The sequence below is a fragment of the Pseudorasbora parva genome, chromosome 10 (assembly GCF_024679245.1).
Source record: "Pseudorasbora parva isolate DD20220531a chromosome 10, ASM2467924v1, whole genome shotgun sequence".
NCBI lineage: Eukaryota > Metazoa > Chordata > Actinopteri > Cypriniformes > Gobionidae > Pseudorasbora > Pseudorasbora parva.
The window spans coordinates 7,728,166-7,753,088 of record NC_090181.1 but is presented as its reverse complement, the minus strand read 5'-3'; the positions used below and the strand labels follow the sequence as shown (position 1 = coordinate 7,753,088).

Sequence of the window (24,923 nt, the reverse complement as noted above, 5' to 3'; positions counted from 1 at the left end):
CTTAAATAAAATATAAATATTAGATGAAAAAACGAAACAAAACTTAAATTAAAATGAGAAATGTTCCCTTGGCAATTAAGAGAAATAAAATAGGTTAAGAAATGACAATAAATAAAAGCCAAATAGAAATTAAATAGAAAACTAATAAAAATGACAACAACAAAAAAAAACTCTAAATAAAATTGTATTTAACCAAAATAAAAATATATAAATAAAAGCTAAAAGCTATTTTAAAAAATGGGAATAAAAATATAATATAATTATCAATGTAATTTTTAATATTAACAATATAAAAACACAGGTCTTTGATATATATATATATATATATATATATATATATATATATATATATATATATATATATATATATATATATATATATATATATATTTATATATATAAAATACAAATAAGTAAGTAAATAAATAAATAAATAAACCATTAAATAAATACATGAATAAACCATTAAATAAATATGTGATGAACTGAATATATTAGTTATTTATTTTAATTAATTACAATTAAATTAATAAGAAAGTAAAATCTTGAAATGATTTTAAAACAAATATTATTAAAATTTTTTCCATTTTGAGAATAGGTTTTTATTTTACTCTTATGACTGCACTAATACCTTTATTTTGAAAGTCATAATTTGAATTATATAGCTTTAACAAAGTTGTAGCCCTGGATGAGAACTACTGGTGTAGAAAGAGGGAGCAGGTATATGAGAAAAGAGATTCTGGGAGCAAGAGAGACAGATTAAAAAAGACAGACAAGTCAGACACACAGCGATGTTCATGAGCAGTACAGCTCCCTGAGGGATTTAATGTAGTCACTCCTCCTCAGTGCCAAGCAGAATCGCCCTGGCAGGCTTAAAAAGCTTCATCTGAAGGCTCAGACTGTGGGAGCTGGAAACTCTTGCTGAATATAAACACACACACACACACACACACACCGTCAAGAGCAGGAGACAGGCGCCAGAACGCCCTCAAGAACAGGGAGACGTTTTGACAGATAGTCAATGTTAAATTGTTGCTGAAATTGTGTCTCTTGGACAGTTCAAGAGCCTATATGAGTGTGGTTTCAAACAGGGCAAAGGAAATCTTTTTTCATTGAGCACCAAACTAAAGTTTCCATCACATCTCACGTCTGCTGGGTTTATAAAAACAGCCTCATTTCATCATTTCATCCATCCCAACTCACCCTCTGCTTTTCAAAATGTCAAACACAGTGTTGAGAAGAAGCTAAAAGTAGCAACACTTGCATGACAGTAGCTCATGTTTTCATAATGGTCTAGCTTTTCCAATAATGAGCTATTATTTCCAATAAGGAGTGGTCTAGCATGACAAAACGCTGCTACATTTATGGCACATTGTATTACACATGCAGCAAAGTGAGCTGATCCAGTCAGACAAGGAAGGCCTTAAGTGCTAATAAATAGCCTTCTGCCTTCTCAAGCTAAATTAATACAAATTAATTCATTATTCTGATCAATTCTAACAAAAAAAAGCAGCTGCCTTTCTAATTATGTGAAGATTATCATTAGCTTTACTCTACAATATATAATTGTAGAAATAGTAGAAAAGAAGTGATGAAATGGACACTGCATGAATACTGCATGAATTTAAATTTATATTTTTTATATACATCTGACCTAGTGTGAATGGAAAAACCAAAACACATTTAATCATGGTTTGACTATACGAATATTAAGAAATGCATACGCGCCTACATATTTATACACCATCACTATCAATAATGACGCCATCAATACTTTTAATAGTTATAATAGATAGTACAGATAATGCATGTCAATGGGGTGTTTATCTATGAGAGCCATGAGAGTAAAAAACACACAGACATACGAATCCATATTAAACACAGCGGGAGACACATTGATGCCTTAAAGGAGCACTATGCAGTTTTTTGCAGTAAAATATCCAAAAACCACTAGGCCAGTGTTATATATTTTGTTCAGGTGAGTAATTACAATATCCCAAATGTTTCCAACTATTTGTAAATTGTGAGAAAATTGCTATTTAACTAAGGACCGGGACGTTTCAGCATAGCGTTTGAGCGAGTCGCCTGTCAATCGCGTCATATCTGGGTAACCTTTGGTTTTATTCTGCAGAAGCGCTTTACTCTTAGCAGTGTGAACATGTCACAGCAGCGCCGATCGAATGCACAGAGTAACGTCATAACATCATTTTAAACACACTTAAATGTATCTAATATGATAAACAGAGCTGCTGGCTTTACCTTATAATCATGACCGGAAAAAGCGGAAGTGCGCGCGCCCGGCGACTGTGTCCCGTCCCGTCATAATAAAAGTCCCGGTGCTCGCGAGCCGTGTGTTTGTATAACAATCGCTCCAGCGGCCGTGCTCAGCTCCACAACACTCGGTCCTGCTCTGCTTTACACTACAGTAACATTAATAACCGCATGCATGAACATGATTTCTGCCCGAGTCCTCTTTTCCACCGGCTGTGAGGTGAAGGCCACATGTCCCAAGATACTGCGCTCACACTTGGCGTCATCAAACTACACCTTTGTTTAAAATAGGCGCCCTCCAGTGGACGGAAAGTTGCATAGTGCACCTTTAAGACACGAAACAATCTGTTTGTGTGAGAAACCGAACAGTATTTATATCATTTTTACCTCAAATTAAAAAAAAAAACTATGTACATCCACCGTCCTCATGCCATCACTGCCTGTAAGTGAGGTCAAATTACACAATATGACGTAGAGCAGGGGTTTTCAAATCATTCCTGGAGCCTCCCCAGCACTGCACATTTTGGATGTCTCCCTTATTAGTGTCTTATTTAACACAGCTGTATTAACTCATCAGCTGATTAGTTTAGTACTCCATGAGCTGAGCTGGGTGTGTCCAATAAGGAAAATGTGCAGCGCTGGGGAGGCTCCAGGAATGGTTTTGAAAACCCCTGACGTAGAGATATGCGCAAGAGATCACTTCCGCCGCTTATATTGAGATCCGCCGTATCTTGTACATTTGACCTCACTTGCAAGAAGTGATTGAGCACTCACAGCTTTTGTACATACTGTTGTATTTGAGGTTAAAAATCATATAAATATTGTTCGGTTTCTCACACAAACCGATCGCTTCGTGTCTTAAAGGCCTGCTTAAGTGCCTTGAAACGCGCCACATTATTCAATGTGTTGACGTGATTTCCCCTGAAACGGGTTCATTGTCATACTAAAAGCTAAAAAACTTCAAATTTTGATTTCATTGGGCCTTTAAGGCATCAATGTGTCGCCATGAGCCGTACGATCCGTATATCTGTGTGTTTTTTAATCTCATGGCTCTCACAGAAAAAAAAACATTGACATGCATTATACGAGCAACGGTTTGAGTTAAAAATCTTCATTTGTGTTCTACTGAAGAAACAAACACACCTACATCTTGGATGCCCTGGGGGGTCAGCAAATAAACATAACATTTTTAGTTTTGGGTGAACTATCCCTTTAATATACCATTTTGAAAATGCCAATTTTTTGGTTTGAGAAAAAGTAGCTGTTTCTGTGTGTCTCCTTTAAATGCAAATGAGCTTCTGCTCCCGGCCCCAGAGGGCGGAGCCTTCACAGCTTGTGAACACCAGTGAACACTCAAATGAAAACTGAAACATGATTCATCTGTTTGTTTTGATGATCATCTTTGTCGCAGACATGCTCATGTGACATTGAAGTTCTTCATCATCATGAAATATTATCATCTGCATGCTTATTACTACTAAATTGAGGACACACACCCAACGCATGTGCCATAGACTGTAAAAAAATATGGACGTAGTGTCCTTGACGTCACCCATAGGATTCCGATAAGCCGTTCTGAAGCTTAAAGTATGGGCGAGCTGGGCGTTGCCATCTTGTGAGCGAGTCGCAATAACTATAGACGGCGGATAAATGGCTATCCACTTGTAACCACGCCCTTAATTATGCAGAACCTTAAGGCTTTATATAACGTAAACGAATGAGTTATAAAAAAAATCACCCCCCTCAGAGTTGTCATGAAGATCAAAATTAGCCTTATAAGCCAAAAATTTGTACCAGGCTGTAAACATGTTTTTTTCTGCTTTAAAGTTGAGAATTTTAACATGGGGCTCAATGAGATTCTGCTCCCTTCTGGAGCCTGTCCCTAGTGGCCAGTTGAGGAATTGCAGTTTACATTACTTCCGTATTGGCTTCAAGAGAGATCGCGGGAGGTTGCCGCTTGGCATGTGCACAGAGAGCTGGTTGTCGGTGCGTCCGTGACTGTGAGTAGGCTATTAAACTAGTTCACTTTTATGTGTTATTGCGATTAAAGAAACACACAAAGTTCACATGAAAATAGTTGATTATGTCTGTGCACTTGTGCAAAAAGTACAGAAATCCTGTGTGCATATTAGATTTGTGTAACATTATTACTAAAGTGAAAGCAGTGTAATATACAGTACCTACTGCTATACCTGCTGTTAATATGAATCAAATAACAGAAGATAAACAGAAAATCACTCACTGCTTTTGACTGAATGAACTTGAGTAGCTTTATTAAAGGGTTACTTCAGTGATGAGCATATGGCTTTGTATCAGTAGAAACCCTGGAGTATATTCAAATGATTGTGCTTTCCCCCCTCATATCCCCCTGAGGCAAGAGATTTATGCATTTTATTTCTGGAAAAATTCCTCCTTTGACGCAAATTGACGATATTTGCATCATAGGAGGAATGTTTGTCCAAAGGCTAAAGACTACAGCCAGCAGAGGGAGCCATTTCCGCATGTTTTGAACTCCCGCATGGGGGATGGAGATCACACTCATAGCTCAGCTCGCAGCTACAGGCACTCATTTAAACGGAGCTATGGTGATCAATGTAAGTCTTTTAACTTCTCAAATTAATTTCTATGAAAGTTAAGCTTGCAAAGGCATGAACTGAAACGCGCCAGACTGAAATTGCGTTGTGAATTTATGCCGCGAGTGTAGTAGCGATTACCTCAGCTCTCATCACGAGAGCTCATTCAGCTCATTTATCTGACTCCTGCAGTTAGTGCTCAGTGCTGTGATGCTCGCGCGGTGACTCACTCATTATATTGAACAGACATGTTCAGTTTTTAATTGTAGTGTCTCAACTCAGTCACAGTAATCATGTTGGTGGCTTTGGGAATGGCCTCACAGGGCAGCGAAGCATTCTGGGAATTGTAGTCTTTCATCCCCATGAGACAAAAATACATTTTCTGTCTTTTCTCAGTCTATTCAAAAATAATTTCACATTTCTACTACATTGATGACCCAGTTTAAATAAAGATTCATCTTCCCAGCGCTGAAGTACCCCTTTAAGAACATATTTCTTACCTGAATGCTGCTGTTAAATGCTCTGGCGAGGAGATAAACATGGCTACTGTACACCGCTCTCTGAGGGCGAGGTCCGTGCTAATACGGCAGTGTCCATCAACACTCGTGGGCGGGGCCTGTGAAATGTGACGTCACTTGACCAGGAATCTGCAAACGGCTTGTTCTGAGACACTGCTTACGATTTATGGGGATAAAAAAAGGAGTGGGGGGATTTTTACCGTTATAGGGTGGTTGTGTACACACACTGCCAACACATATATGTTCAAACACCATGTAAAAGGGAATTTTGCATAATAGGTGCCCTTTAAACTCCACCTATTTAAGCCCTGTATTTTCACTCATTCTTTGCGAACTCTTGTAAATGTCACACTGCATTTCTAAGTGCTGTCTCATCAGTTACCTGTGTTTTGGTTTTGACTTTCTGCCTCATTTCCCTGTTCGCATGTGTTTTTCTGCCCTGTTGTCTTTTTGGATGATCAGCCCTGTGTTTTGACGTATTGTATGTTTTATGAATTACGATAACGGATTGTCCTAATCAAGCTGCATTTGGATCCTCAACCGCATCAGAGCAGTTTGTTGGACAAGCAGCTTTTGTTATGTTCCTTTCCATAAGTCCAATGGTTTATGGAGATAGTGTTCAGTTAGAGGCCATTAATTTAAAAATATGAGATGCAGGGTAGTGGAATAAAATCTTTGACCGTTGAACATGTGCATGACATAGCATTTTAAAAATACAGCACACAAGTTAAAAGAAGTTAGACCTTGCTTTTTTCATTATAGTATAGTCAAACCATGATTAAATGTGTATTGGTTTTTCCATTCACTCTAGGTCACATTAATATAAAAATATTATTTTAAATTCATGCAGTATTGTGTCCAGTTCATCACTTCTCTTCTACTATTTCCACAATTATTGTAGAGTAAAGCTAATGATAATATTCAATTCACATAATTAGGAAAGCAGCTGCCTTTTTTGTTAGAATTGATCAGAATAATGAATTAATTTGTATTAATTTAGCTTGAGAAGGCAGAAGGCTATTTATTAGCACTTAAGGCCTTCCTTGTCTGACTGGATCAGCTCACTTTGCTGCATGTGTAATACAATGTGCCATAAATGTAGCAGCGTTTTGTCATGCTAGACCACTCCTTATTGGAAATAATAGCTCATTATTGGAAAAGCTAGACCATTATGAAAACATGAGCTACTGTCATGCAAGTGTTGCTACTTTTAGCTTCTTCTCAACACTGTGTTTGACATTTTGAAAAGCAGAGGGTGAGTTGGGATGGATGAAATGATGAAATGAGGCTGTTTTTATAAACTCAGCAGACGTGAGATGTGATTGAAACTTTAGTTTGAAACCTTGTTGAATAGCTGTCCACTGTAGTGACCTTGCATAAAAGTGTTTATGACATTTGGGTACACTTTATTTCCACTTAAGACATTCTACTAACTATAAGTAACTTTACAACTACATGTGAATTACCAGTCATTGGAGTATTAGTAGAGTGTCTGCTTAATATCTGCTAACACTTTATTTTGATGATCCCAACAGACATGCAAGTACATATCAATACTAACCCTAACCAGGTAATATACTATTATTGTAATGTTAGGGTTGACATGTAGTTGCAAAGTTATGCTTATAGTGAGTAGAATGTCTAAAGTGGACTATCGAAATAAAGTGTAACCACATTTTTTTTTATAGTTAAACTTAACGAGGCGCAAGCATGTTCAGTCCATCTTTACATAGAAAACCAATGGAAAAACAGTGCAGTGGAATGCAAAACGTGTTTTTTTGTGAGCGGCCCCTTACACTGCTGATGTGAAAAAGAGTATATATGTGTGCGTGACGGAGAGAGAGAGCGAGAGACCGTAGTAAAGCTGGACAGATGTTATGCAACATTTGGATGCCTCTGGGATTTCCTAGGGCATGTGAAGGCAAGCCTGAATGAATTTAGTGGACTAGTGTGATGGTTAGAGTGAAAACTGCTCCATGAACAGTGATGACCTGATTTTTCCACCCATTTCTGCACCAGGACATTATTATGGATAATGCTGTGGGATGGAAATAAAAGCTTATTTAAAAAAAGAAGGAATAGAATGAAAGTTGACTGCATTTACATCTAAAGCACCCAAAACATGCTGTGTTGACAGACTTTATCTGAGCCTTGGTTTCATGAGTCTTAGGTTGCAGAAGACAGCGTCATCTTTCGATTATCTCTTCATGGGTCTCTGATAACCGAAAGCCTTTCTTTCACTTTCACTCCTGACTGTGGGAAATGATAAGCAGTAATAGTTCATCTTATTATAGCTGTCCACAGTTTTTAAAATCAGATAACTGTATAAATAAATGCCGGATTCCGAGTGGACCATATCACCAAATATTTCATTATGTATTTCTGGATTTTGGCCAGTGCACTGTAACTGTTCTTTCCTGTTGCAAATTCATAACGCGTTCTTGTGTTACTTTTGGGTAACAAACATCAGTAATCGTAGGGAAACAGCATTACATTTAAATGTCTGTGCCGAAAAACCAGATATGTTATTACTCAAGTAGCCAGCTGTAAAGAAGTTTACTTAAATTAATTTGCTATTCAAACTGTTGTTTCGAAATGACAGAAAATGACCTCTGAATATTGGCTGTAGAAGATGACAGTTTACGCTAATATCTGCTGTAGTGCCCCATGTGAAAATGATGAGATTTGTACTTCGAATTGACATGATAATTACCTGGTTATTACCAGATTACTACACTGTAAAAAATTTTGGTTGTTTTTTGTTGGTTTAACTTAAAAAAGTAAGTAACCTGGTTGCCTTAAAATTTTGAGTTTATTGAAATTAAAAATTTGAGTTGATACAATGAAGGGAATTTGTTTAATAAATAGAAACTCAAAATATTTTTGTATCTGAACCATATAAAAAATTTGATAAATCATGAAAATAGCACTATTTGGCATGTTTCACTGCGTCATCAGAAATAAAACACACAATTACCCAATATGCTTAAAAACATCTTTTAATAATATTTTAATAAAGGTTGTTGAATCTCAAAAAATGTTCATTGTATTAACTCAAAATTTCAATTTCAGTGAACTCATAATTTTAAGGCAACCAGGTAACTTTTTTTCGAAATTTTTTTTTACAGTGCAGATTACTACACTGTAAAAAACAATAAAAAAAAACAAAAAAGTTCAGAAAACTGAAAAGTTTAAGGCAACCAGCTGGAAAACATGTTTGAGTTTTCTCAACTTGGGGTCAATAGTTATATAAACTTTGTTTGATTTATCTCAACTATTTTCATGTTGAATAGTTGGATGAACTTTAAAAGCTGAATTTGTTATACAAAACATAAGTAGGATTTTTTACAGTGTAAGTGGCCTGTTGGTTACAAGTCTTTTTTAATTTTTTATTTGTTTAATGTTTTTAAGAAATACTATAATAGGATTACAAAGCAGAATCAAGTTGAAGTTGCTAAAACTAAATTTTATTTAAATTATTGATTTAAATGTCTTTTTAGTAAATATGAAAAAAAGGTAAAAGTACAGTAATTATATGAATTCATTTGATGTGTTATGTTATTCTCTGTTTAAAATAGCAAAATCATATATATCATCAGCCATCTGCAACCCTTCCCCTAAGGGCCTATTTATACTTGGCCACTTCATGCATTTTCTCTGGTCGAATAGCTATCTGTAAATGCCCTCCGGAATCCACATTTTAATCAGATTGAAATCCAATCACTCAAACCACTTCTGGTTTGAGACACATTCCAGACACAGTGTAAATACATTGGTTTGTTGAAGCCACATATGTCAATTTTATGCATCCAAAATGCTAAAAAAATAAAGCTGTGGCCTTCAGCAAAGCACATGTGCAAATGAAACTCAACAAGGCATCCTCAAGCTCTACACAGTCATCTTCATTACATTTCTTTCATCAGTGCTGATGCCACTCTCACTCCTATTGTCTTTGATCTTGAAATCAGCTAATGATAAATAAAATGCAGCACATACTGTATCTGTTGCTTTCAATGACGTAAACTGAAGCAGGAATCAAAGTTTTCTTTTATTTGTGCTGTGACATATTTATGTGGCCAAGCATTAATGGAACAGTTTCAACAAATTTAATAGCTATCTGATCAGTAAAAGCACAGTGGTCAAGTGTAAATAGGATCTATGATATCAACATCAGCCATAAAACAAAAAACAAAAAAAACTCTTATTGGCCAACCATAGAGTGCTGTAGCGCTGCAATAGTTTGCAAGAACATGATTAGAAGCACATTGAGGCTGTAAAAGAGAACTATTGGTGAGTAGATAAATAATAAATAATATAATAATTTGTTACATTTATATAGCACTTTTCTGGGTATTCAAAGCGCTTTACAAATAGAAGAGGGAATCTCCTCAACCACCACCAATGTGCTAGCCTGACAAGCCAGACCCACATCAAGATGTTTGGTCTGGAAACTCACCATTGACAGCTCAATCCGAGGGGCGGATAAACGGTTGTCTTTCAAACTCCCTCTGCACGCGATAGGACAGCGCTACAACCAACCAGAGCAACGAAGGTGAAGCAGAGCTCTTTGATAGATTAAACATTCACCGTATCCGGTCTGCAAAACTCAGAACACATCTTCCTTTTTAAGAATAACTTCAGTGCCGTTCTTTGTTCTTTTCTCAGAGAAAAGCTTAACTCCGAGTCTTCCAGAGTCGCGGTCAAAGCTGATTCGAAAGACCGCCGTTCGCCAGTTTCTGTGTTTACTAGAAGCACGCAAACGCAACTCGGCTGTCGTCATTAAGTCCCCGCCCAACGACTCTATACACGATGTGATTGGCCCGACCAGAGTTTGGCGTTTACAGCTCAGAAGGGTATTGAGAGTTGCTAGACGACACTCACGGGCAGATTAGATTTGCTGCCGCTAGGGTGCGTCTAGATTTCTAGGCTACCAATGTGCAGCATCACCTGGATGAAGCGACGGCAGCCATGTTGCGATACTGCATTAGTTGAGTTTACCAGTTCATTGTGATGGCATTTAATCTCCCAACAACCTTTGTAGTCACATCTAGCCACTTGTTAGCAACTGCTTTTTTCAAGACAAGCCCTCTATTAATTTGTGTATTTGCATAGACTACATTTCAGGCAATAATATTTGTGGTTCAAATAGTGACTAGCTGAGATGTTCTAAAAAGTGTCTACGTTCACATTTGTTTTGCCAGGAAAATATTGGCCGATTAATTAGCCTTTACCTTCAACTCATTGTCTTTCTCTTTCCACAGTTTAGCCCTGCATCCAGAGCGAGTTCTGGTGGCCACGGGACAGGTTGGAAAGGAGCCGTATATCTGTGTGTGGGACTCGTACACTGTGCAGACAGTGTCCATTCTGAAGGACATGCACACACACGGTATCGCCTGTCTCGCCTTCGACCTTGATGGACAGGTGAGTGTTCTGAGCAATAACTTACTGCAATAAGAAAGATTTCACTTCTTTACGAAGAGTTGAGATTGTTAACAACTCATAAGATTCATCTGTCGGTATGAGGTGGTGTAAGGTGCTGTGAGGTATATAATTAGTTGTTAAAGTCAGATCTGTGAACACACCAACGGTGTGACTCCTGCAGTGTGACAGTACGTGTGAGACTGTATAACTGTGTGTCTGCCGGAGATGCTGGTTATCACCTTGACAGAAACAACACACAAAATCCTCAGTGATCACATTAAATGACAAACTCAAGGAACATAACCAAACTTTTCCCTCATTGAATGTGACATTGCATTGTGAGGTTTGACAATGCTAGAAGATAGTTGCTTTAAACTTCTATCATATACTAATCTTGCTGCACTTTGTGAATGGCTACACTTAATTTATTCACCTTCGGAACACAAATTAAAATATTTTTGTTGAAAGCTGATGGCTGAAAAAAGCTTCAGATAGGCCTCCATTGGCATTCAGTACATTTCCTCTCTCTAGACCCATAAAAGGCACTAAAAACGTTGTTAAAATGTTTATGTCACTACAGTGGCTGAACAATAATTTTACAAAGCGACGAAAATAGTTTTTGTGCGCAATAAATATATAAATAATGATTTTATCCATCAAGTTATTGTCTTCTGTGTAGGTCCCCGCTGCGATTGCGGCGCTCCTCCTCTTCCGGGTCATGAATTGAATGACGGAGCTGCGTCATATTCTCACGCATGCGTTGAGTTAACGTCAATAACTTAGTGGATAAAGTCGTTATTTTGATTTTTGTGAGCATAATAACTATTTTCGTTGCATTGTAAAATTATTTTACAGCCACTGTAGTGAGATGGACTTTGTAGCGACGTCTTTAGTGCCTTTTATGGGTCTTGTGAGTGGGTCAGTGGAAATGTACTGAATGCCAATGGAGGCCTTTCTGAAGCCTTTCTCAGCCATCAGCTTTCAACAAAAATATCTTCATTTGTGTTCCGAAGATGAACGAAGGTCTTAAGGGTGTCCAACGACATGAGGGTGAGTAATTAATGAAATCATTTTCATTTTTGGGTGAACTAACCCTTTAAAATGCCCAACTTTACAGCAGAAAAAAACATGTTTACAGCCTGGTACAAATTGTGGTTTTGGTCTATACAGCTATTTTTGCCCTTCAGGGGGCAAACTGTGAGGGGGGTGATTTTTTTATTTTTTATAACTCATTAGTTTAAATTATATAAAACCTTAAAGTTCTACATAATTAAGGGCGGGCCACTTTGAGTGACACCACGTCCAATTTTTTTTACAGTCTATAGTGTCAACTTGCTGTTGTAGAGAAGAGAGCAGGGAAGCACAGCTGTGTTGGTTTATGCTGTGGAAAATCAGAATAGCTTTAGAATAGATATGTATCGGAGAAAAAAAAAAAAAAAAAAAAAAAAAAAAAAAAAATATATATATATATATATATATATATATATATACTTGACTACCCAGTTATATTTAAACCATATAGTTAGAAACCATATATTTAAATATGTTGCTGTTATTCATAATACATTTTAAATCTAATTTGCAATTTCATATTTTTAGTAATTGCATTTAGTTATTAAATACTATAGTAATATTATTTTTGAAATTAGTTTCTGGCAAGTAGCAAGTGTGATGTTGATATAATAGCAGCAGGGAGCAAAGGGACCTCAGCCAGCCTTATTTGATATATAATTTTATTTGATATATTAAATATAATATTGTGTCATGTAGTTCACTGGCAACGTAATGCTTTCAGTGTAAATATATATGATATATTGAAGTCTTAACATTGCATAATAAAAGGTCAAAGGATATGACAGTCAATTTATCAAAAGCAATCCACTACACTGGAGGAAATGATAGAGTGATATAATTAAATATTTTACCTCTGAGATTGACATATTACATTTCTTAGCTCAATTTCACTTTATCTAAGAGAACTGACCTCTCACCACCCCCCGAAAAGTGATTTGCAGTTTCAGCAGGAAATTGGCCTCATCATTTATTTCACACCGAAGGATAAAATGGCAAAGAGATGAGCAGCAAGACTCAGTCTTGAAGACCCGGGGTGTCTAAAGTAACACTTTTCTTCTTGAATTCATCAAAGGTTTAGCAACCCATAATTGACTGAAGGCACTCCGTTTTAGTCTGAGCCAGCGTGGTGCAACCTTAGAAGAAAACTGGCACATCAGGTTTGATGGGATGGAGGTGGAAAACAACATACTCACATCAAAGGGACGCTGAACTAATGAGGTCCCTTCAGCAAACAACATTTGGGAAGATTACACATGATTTGTGCACAGTTTGAGAGAAAATGCAGAAGCTTCTGGCAATTTTCGTTCAAGTAGTTAGGAAGTATATTAGATGGTGTCAATGTTAAAGGCCTGTTCAAGAACGATAACTGAGAAGATAAGGTAACTATAACGATGACTATATTAGCATCCACACCAATAGACGATTTAGAATTTATTATAAATGCTTAAAATCAATAATATATTTAAATGAAAGAGTTAAATGTTTTTGTTTTTGTTTTTCAATTAACAAGTTAATTTTTTTTAAAGGAATACCAGTTACTTTTTTCCGATTATTGACTGAAAGCATGTTGAAAGCATTTCTCTCATGTTGAGAGAAATCAGGAGAAAGTGAAGAGATGTTGTGTGCGCTGTGAAAACATGATGCTTATTGTAGTTCTATTCTAAATGTGAGCATGCATTTAACTTATCTCGCTGCACAATAACAGATTCACTATTCCTCACAAAGAAACTCAGAATATTACACAACTATTCAATTAGCTAGGTATTCAATTATAGGTTAGCTAGGAAGAAGTGGGACAGTGAGAGGATGGAGGAAAGTAGACAGGAATATAGGGTGATGCAGCGTCAGGTTAAGATAGAGGTGACAAAGGCCAAACAGAAAGCGATTGAGGACATGTATGCAATGTTAGATAGAAAGGAAGGTGAGAGGGATGTGTATTGGTTGGTGAGGCAGAGGGTTAGAGATGGAAAGGATGTGCAACAGGTTAGAGTGATTAAAGATAGAGATGGAAATGTTTTGACAGGTGACAGGAGGGTGAGGGGAAGATGGAAGGAGTACTTTGAGGAACTGATGAATGAGGAAAATGTCAGGGAGAGAAGAGTTGTAGAGGCAAATAATGTTGACCGGGAAGTAGAAAGTATTAGCAAGGGTGAAGTTAGGAGAGCTTTAAAGAGGATGAAGAGAGGAAAGGCAGTTGGTCCTGATGACATACAAGTGGAGGTATGGAAGTGTCTAGGAGAGATGGCAGTAGAGTTTTTAACAAGGTTTTAGAGAGTGAGAGGATGCCTGAGGAATGGAGGAAAAGTGTTTTGGTGCCGATTTTTAAGAACAAGGGAGATGTGCAGAGTTGTGGAAACTACAGAGGTATTAAGCTGATGAGCCATACAATGAAGTCGTGGGAAAGAGTAGTGGAAGCAAGGCTACCAAGGAGAAGTAGACATTTGTGAGCAGCAGTATGGTTTTATCCCAAGAAAGAGCACTACAGATGCATTATTTGCTTTGAGAATGTTAATGGAGAAGTACAGAGAGGGTCAGAAAGAGCTGCATTGTGTCTTTGTAGATTTAGAGAAAGCATATGATAGAGTGCCAAGAGAGGAGCTGTGGTATTGTATGAGGAGGTCTGGAGTGGCAGAGAAGCATGTTAGAGTGGTCCAGGATATGTATGAGAGCAGTAGGACAGTGGTAAGGTGTGCCATAGGAGAAACAGAGGACTTCACGGTGAAGGTGGGACTGCATCAAGGATCGGCTCTTAGCCCCTTCTTGTTTGTGGTGGTGATGGACAGGCTGACAGATGAGGTCAGACAGGAATCTCCATGGACTATGATGTTTGCGGATGACATTGTGATCTGCAGTGAGAGCAGGGAGCAGGTGGAGGAAAGTCTAGAGAGGTGGAGGTTTGCTCTGGAGAGAAGAGGAATGAAGGTTAGTCATAGCAAGACAGAATACATGTGTGTGAATGAGAGAGAACCAAGTGGAACAGTGAGGTTACAGGGAGAAGAGGTAAAGAAGGTGCAGGATTTTAATTACTTAGGGTCAGAAGTCCAGAGCAATGGGGAGTGTGGAAAAGAGGTGAAGAAGCGTGTGCAGGCAGGTTGGAATGGGTGGAGAAAAGTGTCAGGTCTGTTGTGTGATAAAAGAGTACAAGCAAGAATGAAAGGAACAGTATACAGGACAGTAGTGAGACCAGCGATGCTGTATGGTTTGGAGACAGTTGCACTGAGGAAAAGACAGCAGGAAGAGCTAAAGGTAGCAGAGCTGAAGATGTTGAGGTTCTCTTTGGGAGTGACGAGGATGGATAGGATCAGGAATGAGTACATAAGAGGGACAGCACATGTGAGATGTTTTGGAGACAAAGTTAGAGGCCAGGTTGAGATGGTTTGGACATGTTCAGAGGAGGGAGAGTGAATATATTGGTAAAAGGATGCTGAGGTTAGAGCTGCCAGGCAGGAGGTCAAGAGGAAGACCAAAGAGGAGGTTTATGGATGAAGTGAAGGAGGACATGAAGGTAGTCGGTCTGAGAGGAGAGGATGCAGGGGATAGGACTAGATGGAGGCAGATGATTCGCTGTGGCGACCCCTGAAGGAAACAGCCGAAAGAAAAAGAAGAAATATGTTAAATAATACAAATATCATTTATGTATTTAATGTCACTTAAAACTCACTTTAATCTCATTGCTGAGCTAAATAACCCAATTAGTTATTTTTTTTAGGGAGTAACGTAATATTGTAATGCATTAATTGTTAAAATACCTTTCCTCCACAGCCCCGTTGTGTGGACTTCGCTATTCTCATTTAATTACAATGATTATTAAAACTTTATAATTAGTTATCATTATAGTTATCGTGGTTTGAATGAGCTTTAAGACATTTTAGGCTAACAGAGCTTGACATTGATGTCATTTGATGATATTTGATTACCAGGTGAACCAAGAAACTGTTCAATACCATTGTTCCAATCATGTTTCAGTCATGGTCCAAATTGACTGCCTGTTTATGCTTTTGAAGAAAGGGTTGCACCGTGGCTGTTTGTAACAGTAAGGGCCAGATTTACTAAACAGGGCAAATTAGCGTAAGAGTGCAATCCAATAAAAGCGCCAATGGGAGTGTAAAGTTCTGCGTGTGATCTACTGACAACATGCTAATTAAAGAACACAGACGCAGTCAGATCATTTCCATAATTACCAAAGCAATCTACCAAGAGCAGTGCACATTAGCATCTGGTTTAAGACAATGGCGCAAATACTAGTAAATTGACAAGTGCAAACCTTAGTAAATCGCCTTGCGTGATGCATTGTAAAAAGCGCTATATAAATAAAGATTAATATAAATACTCTCCTTCCATCGATTTTTCGTCTAATAGGGGAAACTCCTACAAATGCATATGTGATGAGGTCAGCCACAAAAATAACCCTGCCCACGGCTTTTCAGTGCTAATTTAGCACTGCGTGTCTTTAGTAAATCCTGACTTTTTTTATTTATTGAAACATTATTACACAAATTTTCCTGAAGTAGTAGTATATCGATATGGATTTTGCCAACTTTTTATAGTTCTGTTATTTCTTTTCTGTCTTGTCTTTACAGTGTTTGGTGTCTGTGGGCTTGGACTCTAAAAACACAATCTGTGTGTGGGACTGGAGACGGGGGAAAGTTCTGGCAGCTGCTCCTGGTCATACAGACCGGGTAAGAACACACACACACACACGCACACGCACACACACACACACACACACACACACACACACACACACAAACACACACACACACACACACACACACACACACACACACACACACACACACACACACACACACACACACACACACACACACACACACACACACACACACACACACACATTCCATTTTCCATTTGATATGTCCTCATAAACCACATTTATAGTGTAATACCAGTGTAATACCCATGTAGTTATACAAATTTGTGTCCTCATAAACCACATTTATAGTGTAATACCAGTGTAATACCCATGTAGTTATACAAATTTGTGTCCTCATAAACCACATAAACAGGCTCACACACACACACACACACACACACACACACACACACACACACACACACACACACACACACACACACACACACACACACACACACACACACACACCAATAGACACAATAGGCAGGCAGTGTAATGTTTCTTTTGTCCTCTCAGTTTCTAGGAGCCTTTCTTAAGTCATTTAGTTACATTCAGGCTATACTGAGTAAGTCATACATCATGCTTAGCTGATCAATGTCTACTTAAAGCCTACTTCTCTTTATGTTGCATTTTCAGTTATGCTTCAGTGGCTCAGGAGCTCCAGCATCCCCAGCTCCTCCTCTTGTACACAGTCAGGATTTAGCCTCTGACATTCCCTAATGTCATTATCATCAAGAAAATTATCAAAGATAATTATTACAGTTAATATTACAGATAATGTAACAGTATTACAGTTAAATGTTCATGTGGGGTTATATTGCTGTGCCCACTGCTCTTATCCATGCAAAGCTATTGCCAATCCAATCCAAACTGTAGGCTACTTGTCATTCCTCTTTTGATGGTCCTGATAGATTTAATTTAATTTTAAATAACACTACAATGAATGATGATACATCACTTGCACATACAGTATTTTTTCCTGATTTCTTTGACTCTGTAACACAAATAGTTCAAACTGATTCAGTAGTACTTCACCATAAAAGTAATTTTTGAAATGATCTGCTGAGAACTTTTTTTCTCTTACACTCAACCAACCTCTGGTTGTTTTGCGTGTGTTGTACCCAAGAGTGTAGATGCCTTCAATGATCATAATTATAAAACAGGTGCACATAAACACCTGCACAATGTCATTAGTACCTGAAGGAATCCAGGTTTGTGTTTGAAATCGACCACTATTATTAAACACATTAGATACTTTATTTTCTCTTTTCTAATACGTTCTTAATTTTTATTGAAAATAAATAGCTTTCTGATCTGATATGTGATGGTAAAAGGGATTAGAGCGAGTCGACCTTGTGGCGATTCGCGTCAAAACTTGATGCCATGCGCCTTACCACTGTACTATTATTGCTGTAAATTGGAATAATTGGAACTGAACAATGTAAACACAAAGTTAAAAGTGCAAAAAAAGTTTAGTGCAAATAACAGTATAAGTGTATGAATTTTATGAAGTATGAATTTTAAAGTGCACATTTTAAACTGCAAATAACCATGCATAACTGCACAGTAGAAATTACTCAACAGAGGGACTACATCTCTATAAAGAGACCATTCTGCTATTCTATAGAACTATATTAAACATTTTCACTACCATCAGTTGTCAGAGGCCCTACAGAGGCACACGCCTACATTTCCTAGCTGCAAAATCAGCTATCAGGTCATCATATGACAGTTTCTGAGCCACGTCCCCATTGATGCTGATGACAGCCAGACCACTTAAATGCTCCATATAATCAATCAATCAATCAATAATTTATTTATATAGCGCCTTACAGCAGCCAAAAGGTGCACAAGGCGCTTTCCAGAACAAACATCAAACAACAACATAAAGACAAATACAAACAAACAAGAACAAGACTAAAAGTCAAAAGCTTGATTAAAAAAGTGTGTTTTCAGATGTGCTTTGAAAATACTCAGCACCGTGATGTTTCGAAGGTGCACAGGGAGTGCATTCCACAACTTAGGTCCTAGAACACTAAATGACCGGCCTCCAAACTTTTTATACCTGTATGTTGTGGTAACCAGAGAAATTTGATGAGAAGAACGGAGTGTCCTGGCTGGCTGATATATTTTTACTAGTTCAGTGAGGTATACTGGGGCCAAACCATGGATGGCCTTAAACACAAACAATAGGATTTTATACTCCACCCTAAACTGCACTGGGAGCCAGTGAAGTGAGCGGAGGACAGGGGTGATGTGTGACCGTTTAGATGTGTTAGAGAGAAGACGTGCGGCAGCGTTTTGTACCAGTTGAAGGCGACTGAGAAGTGATGTATTTAGTCCAGTGTAGAGGGCATTACAGTAGTCGATCCTCGAGCTGATGAAGGCATGAATTGCTTTTTCAAGGTCGGCTCGGGACAAAAAATATTTTACATATATATAATATATATATATGTTTATATATATATAAACACCTCAATCGGAATAAAAATGCCCAAACCGAATGAAATTGTAATCGGTTTGAGAGGGGTGGGATAAACCTTTTCATGAACTGATCAAACGAAAAGTTTCACCATGTAAACGACCTGACCCGATTACTTTTGAGTGTGCGTCCTTATATGACGCGATACACAGCGCGCGCCTTCACCACTGAAGAGTGCGCGCCGCGGCGCGCTCACACCAGGTTATAATGTTGAGAGGAAAGTTAATTTTTCTGAGGGGTAAACTTTTTATTTCGTTAGAAGTTATTAAGATAATGTTGGCATAATGCCACAGACAGCTTGGCAACACCCTCTCATATTAACAGCGTTTGTCCCAGCACTTTTTACTTAAAAAACGTGCATGTAAACGTGGCTATTGTCTTACCTGCAAGCGACCCGCGAGCATCATCCCGCTGTCTCTTCTTTTTTCTTTTTTCCGCCCCCGACTCTTGGTGCCTTTTCGAGGCCATGTCTGAGGTCGGTGTCTGCCAAATTTGACATTGATTGAGGGATAATCGAACAGACCACTGGGAGGTGGGGAAGGGGGGGGGGCACCAGAGGGAGACTGGCACAGAGATTCACCTTTTTCTCGACTAATTTGGTCTAGGCCTCTATGCTTTTAGAAATATTTTATTTGTCATTTATACTAGTAGCCTATTGTCATGATTTTTTCACAACCCAGATTTTTTGGTGCCCCCCCAAGCACTTGGTGCCCTACGCGCAGTGCGTGATGTGCGTGTGCGGAGCGCCGGCCCTGTTTGTATTCTTCTGACACCCATGGTTTCAGACACCACTACCAATGGCTGTCCCCTCAATATAGTGTTACTTACAACTAACCAAAGATCCAGTGATCCATGAATATTGACATGCAGCCAGGAATTGTTTCCTGACATTTATATGAGCCTGATTTCGATGCCGGGGAAATACAGCAAATTTGCCTGTGAATGCTTTATAAATGCGAAATAGGTATGTCTAAATCCAGGTGATCACTTATATCAATGTTATATACATATATCATCCAGCCCTAAAACTTGTATATTTTTTGTCAGTGTTTAAAAAAAAAACATCCAGTCATGCAGAATATACGATGGTAAATATTTAACTGATGAGTTGTCAATACAATATATAGCAATACATATTATAATAGGGTATTTAACTTATTGACACAAAATGACAACTGCAAATTCACGTTTCACTGTCTGGAGTCTTCTTTGCAGGTTTTCTTTGAGTTTACATTTCTGTCTACTGTCACTTTATTTATCAGTTATACTTCATTTGCACTGCATTTTACTGCACTAGTGCTAAATAAACACAACCTTTTAATTCCAACTATCATGTTAAAAATACGATTTACAGCCTGCAAGTATAGGATTTTCCCAAAAAGGCTTAAAGCCAGCATATACTTGAAGAAGTTCTGAAAATACTCACTAATATATTACATCATACTGTGCTTTTCTTTTTCTGCTTCATACAGATATTTGACATATCATGGGACCTATATCAGCAAAGCAAGCTAGTGAGCTGTGGAGTCAAACATATCAAGGTACTGCTATTCTCTTTTCTTTTTGGCTTCAGAACGGCTTGTTGAAATATTCTTGTACTTGTGAAAGTCAATGTGAATCGCTGTTTGCAGCCCACTCTAGTTTCATAATATCTTTCTGAGTGAAACAGGATATTCAGTGAGATAAGCATACCAGAATGGAATTTGCTAAAACAATGCCATTTGCTATTTGGAATAAATATAAGTTAACATAAAGCAATAGCCTTCGTTTCAGAAGAAGAGCAAATAGTCCATTTTGACTTCATATTAGCTTTAAAGGTCCCATGGCATGAATTTTTTTTTTTATTGTTTTATGTTTCCTACGGTGTACTTATATTATTAGTATGGTTTTTACATCAAAAAATGTCATACTTTAGAAATAAAAGGCATTTTTTCTATACTGATATTCAGTGTTGGGAGTAACGCATTACAATGTAATACATTACAGTAACTTACTACTTTTTGCTGTAACGCAGTAGTGTAAGGCATTACTAATCAATTTTAGATTTAGATTTTTTATAATAATAAAGTAATTTAGTTCAGTTAGAGAACAGACTGTTCAAATAAAAACGGAAGGTGTCTGCTATAAGCATGATCCGAACGTGTGATCTTGAGCTGACAGATGATCGCGGAAGATTTGGTTTCAAAGTGAAATGTAAAAGCGCCTATTAAAGGGGGGTTGTCATTGTGTTGTGTATTTCATTAAGAATAATAGGCTAATTCTAAACCAAAACTCAAATCTGCTTTGCCGCACAGAGCGCGCATTTACTAACGAGCTGTCATTCACTGTGTGCGCGCACTGGCGCGTTTTCAGTTCATATGGAAGCTTAACTTTGATAGGAATTCATTGAAAGCACATCCGCTCCCGTTATTAATGCCCAAGCGGCAGTGCGCATGTTCATTTCGGTTAAATAGAATAGTGATTTAAAAGCCCAGATAACAGAGAGGCTAGTCAAATGCAAATGCAGTCAAATGCAACCTTTGTCTAAAACTGAAATAACTATCTCGCAACTATGTTGCAACAATAAGAAAAGAACAAAGTTATTGTCATAACTTAGAGTTCTTACAGTTCTGTTGTGTCTATGAACAGACCTAAGCTATTCCCAGATATTGCCAGATAATCACTTTACCTCTAAAATAATACTTATAACAGAGTTGGATCGTCATGATTTCTTGCATTGTCTTGAGCATTCACTTTTTTGCCAATTCTCTATTGTTAGCCTGGATAGCCCATGTCATTATTATTCTTCATCATATCGCCTTCTACTGGATGTAAAATGCTCTGTGGTAGCTTACATTTTAGAATGTTAAGAGCTAATTCTGTAGTTATTTTGGTGAAAGTAACTCAAAAGTAATACAAAGGAGTTTTTACAAAGGAGTAATGTAACGCATTACAATTCTGAGACAGTAATATTGTAATGTAAAGAATTACTTTTAAATAGCAGTAATAAGTAATCTATAATATATTACAGTTTGGAAGTAACTTGCACAAAACTGCTGATATTAGCTCTCTGTTTAGAATGCTCTGTTTCAAGAGGCGTGTCTGCTGTGAGACTTCAGTGAAAACACCCACTGTTGTGATTGGCTGACATCTTTGCATTTGAAATGAGATAACGTGCGGATGGGGCGTGGTTTAGTCGGGCGTGAGCAGCAGCAGCTGCGGCGCTGCCAGTCCAGAGAGAAAGACGGAGCTGGGGAGAGATTGCTGAGGAAGAGTTTTTGAGAGCGCGAGTTTATTTTGTTTGTATCTGAGAGCTCTGAATAAACACGAGTGAACTTTGCAACGTTATTTCTCTCACAAAATGCTTTTACCACAACTAACAACAAACATGACATCGACATGAATACAGTAAGAGCTTCTGTTGAGCATAATGAGCAGCGTCATTCAAACGTGTGATTGATCAATCCGAACATAATAAAGAGTGTTCTTTGATTGCTCTCTGTAGTTTAATCATTTAAATAACAGATTTGTTTCATGCTGCTAACAGAAATGACTTGATTTGATCGTTTTAGTCACTGGCTTGATTCTCTGATGCAGACGGCCAGCGGCAGGACTGACAGTTTTAAACGATTTAAAAAGAAAGTCTGTGTGAACTTGAATGATTAGCTACACATCAGAACTCACTGATCCTAGATCAGGCATTAACGAACACTGATACTCACTGTTTGTGGCGGTGCTGTTGAATCCATATGGTACAGCGACTGATTAGCTGAACCCATTCTCTACTAATTCTCTGGGCGGGCAAAGCAGAGGAAGGGGAGGAAACCTTTCCTCTTATGACGTCATAACAGGAGAATTCAAGATCAGCTCGTCTGGGCTCTCATTTTCTCAAAGGTAGAAAAAGACAGCAAGAACTTGGTTTACACCAATCAAAATTTCTAGCCACTTGGAGACAACATTCAGGCTAGGGGAAGTCATATTAATGTTGAAAACCCTCATAAAATAAAAATGTCATGCCATGGGACCTTACATTTTTTAGAAGCTCTTCAATAGTAAACACATTTTCCCTTCACTGTCACTCAACCACACAGCTCTTATAGCAGAACTGGGACAAACAGTGAGTCATTATTTACATGCACACCTTTTGTTTCAAGCTGAATTAATTAATTCCGATTGATGAATCTAAACATAGTGCTGGCATGAACCCTAAATATAGTGAATGAGTCGAGGCCACAAGCTTTAAATCGGAATATTTGATATTGATCTATTTTGGGTCCTAATTAGGAGAGCTTTGTGCTAGGCTGCTTATATTATTAATCAAGCAGTAAAAACGCCCCTTGCCGCACCCAAAACAAGGCGTCTGTGGATGAAAGTCGGAAACTAGTGGACTAGTGGAACGCTGTCTGCTCCACTTCACAGAAGATGAGTGGAAGGAGAATTTTAGAATGACATGACAGTCATTCATGGTCCAAAAGGGTTGTACCATGAATTTTGGGCATTGACCATGAATGTACCATGAATGTTGTACCATGTGTTTTGGGCATAATGTGCAATGTCCCATTCCCTACTAAAGCCAGTTGTGCTTGCCTTGCACCATGGCGGATTCGCTATTTACATGGCTAAATTTGCTGACAATAAACCTGAACGCTTCTCCAGATAGGAATCCTTTTTTATATACAGTATATTTAAAAATGTTTGTGTGCTGCTGTGCATTCCTGTGTGTGTGTAATAAGCAGAGTGTACGCACGTTGTGCACTTGCTTGTAGGCGCATATTACTAACACACCCTTTAAATAACACAAACAATACTGCACTGTTGACTTTAAACCAGGTTTATGTCGTTTTCAGTTCCTCAAAATAGCAATGCGCCAACAAGGCGCCTGAACACACCTGGTTTTCAGACCAGCACACCCATGGGTGAACAAATTGTGAGTTAAGAGATTGCTATTTAAACAATGTGACGCAGAACGTGAAAGTGATAACTGCGTCTGGCTGAAACTAGCAAAAAACACTTGTGCTGTGCCTGGCGTCGCGTCCAACAGCTTGTTCCACGTGTCATACATCATAACGCCATTTCTACGTCATTGCACATGCGCAGTACTTTCCAGTTTCGGTTTTCAGTCCGATCAAGTGTTTACATGTCCTCTCAATCGGATTAGAAAAGGTTTAATCCACCCCTTACAATCAGAATAAAATGTTATTTGGATTTGGCCAATTCACTCCAATTGACGTGGTTAAATGTGACTTTTTTATTCCCACTGTGCTATTAATCCCAATTACTATCGTATTATTAAAGGGGGGGGGTGAAACACTCAGTTTCAGTCAGTGTCATGTCAATCTTGAGTACCTATAGAGTAGCATTGCATCCTGCATATCTCCGAAAAGTCTTTATTTTTTTAATAATTATATAAGAAAGATGCGCTGTTCCGAGTCTTTCCGAAAAAAGCCGAGCGGGTGGGGGCGTATCGTGTGAGTGGAGCTAAATAATGACGTGTGCGCGCCGCTGTTGTGTTGAGTGCGTCGTAAAGCTGTGTCATCCCTAACAGTGGGAAAAAACTTTATTCAAAATAAAAATATGGCTTTTAATCAGATACAGCCATACATCTATGATCCGGAATCAGACCCAGAGGCTGCAGTTGAACAGGAGCAGCAGCAAAAACGACTAGAGCAGGACGTCTCTATGTGGTACAAGTTATACACTAACTATATAATATGCTTAGCGACTTGTGTTATTTACATATTTATACATGAATTATATCGTCGTATTTTTGTCTTTGAAGGTGTACATGTGGGAAGTGCAGTTGTGCACGTGTGTGTGTGTGTGTTTACGCGTGGTTTGTGTAGACAATTGTAACGTTAGTAAGCGGACTGGTTTTGCACGGCAGGCTAGTGTTTACATAGAAATACATGGAATAGTAGCGCATTTGAATGAAGAAGCGCGCTTATTTA

The 24,923-nt window shown here is 38.1% G+C and overlaps 1 protein-coding gene across 3 annotated transcripts in view; it reads left to right on the top strand.

Moving 5' to 3' along the window:
• The window catches only part of eml5 (EMAP like 5), a 129,143-nt gene that overhangs the window by 25,982 nt on the left and 78,238 nt on the right, over positions 1–24,923 (top strand). For all 3 annotated transcript variants that reach the window (XR_010908003.1, XM_067454993.1, XM_067454992.1), the window contains exons 2-4: positions 10,624–10,783; positions 16,438–16,536; positions 20,469–20,537. Coding sequence is in view for 2 of the 3 variants with exons in the window: in XM_067454993.1 (XP_067311094.1) it covers positions 10,624–10,783; positions 16,438–16,536; positions 20,469–20,537 (328 nt within the window). In the remaining variant the exon portion in view is untranslated. The remainder of the gene's footprint in view (positions 1–10,623; positions 10,784–16,437; positions 16,537–20,468; positions 20,538–24,923) is intronic.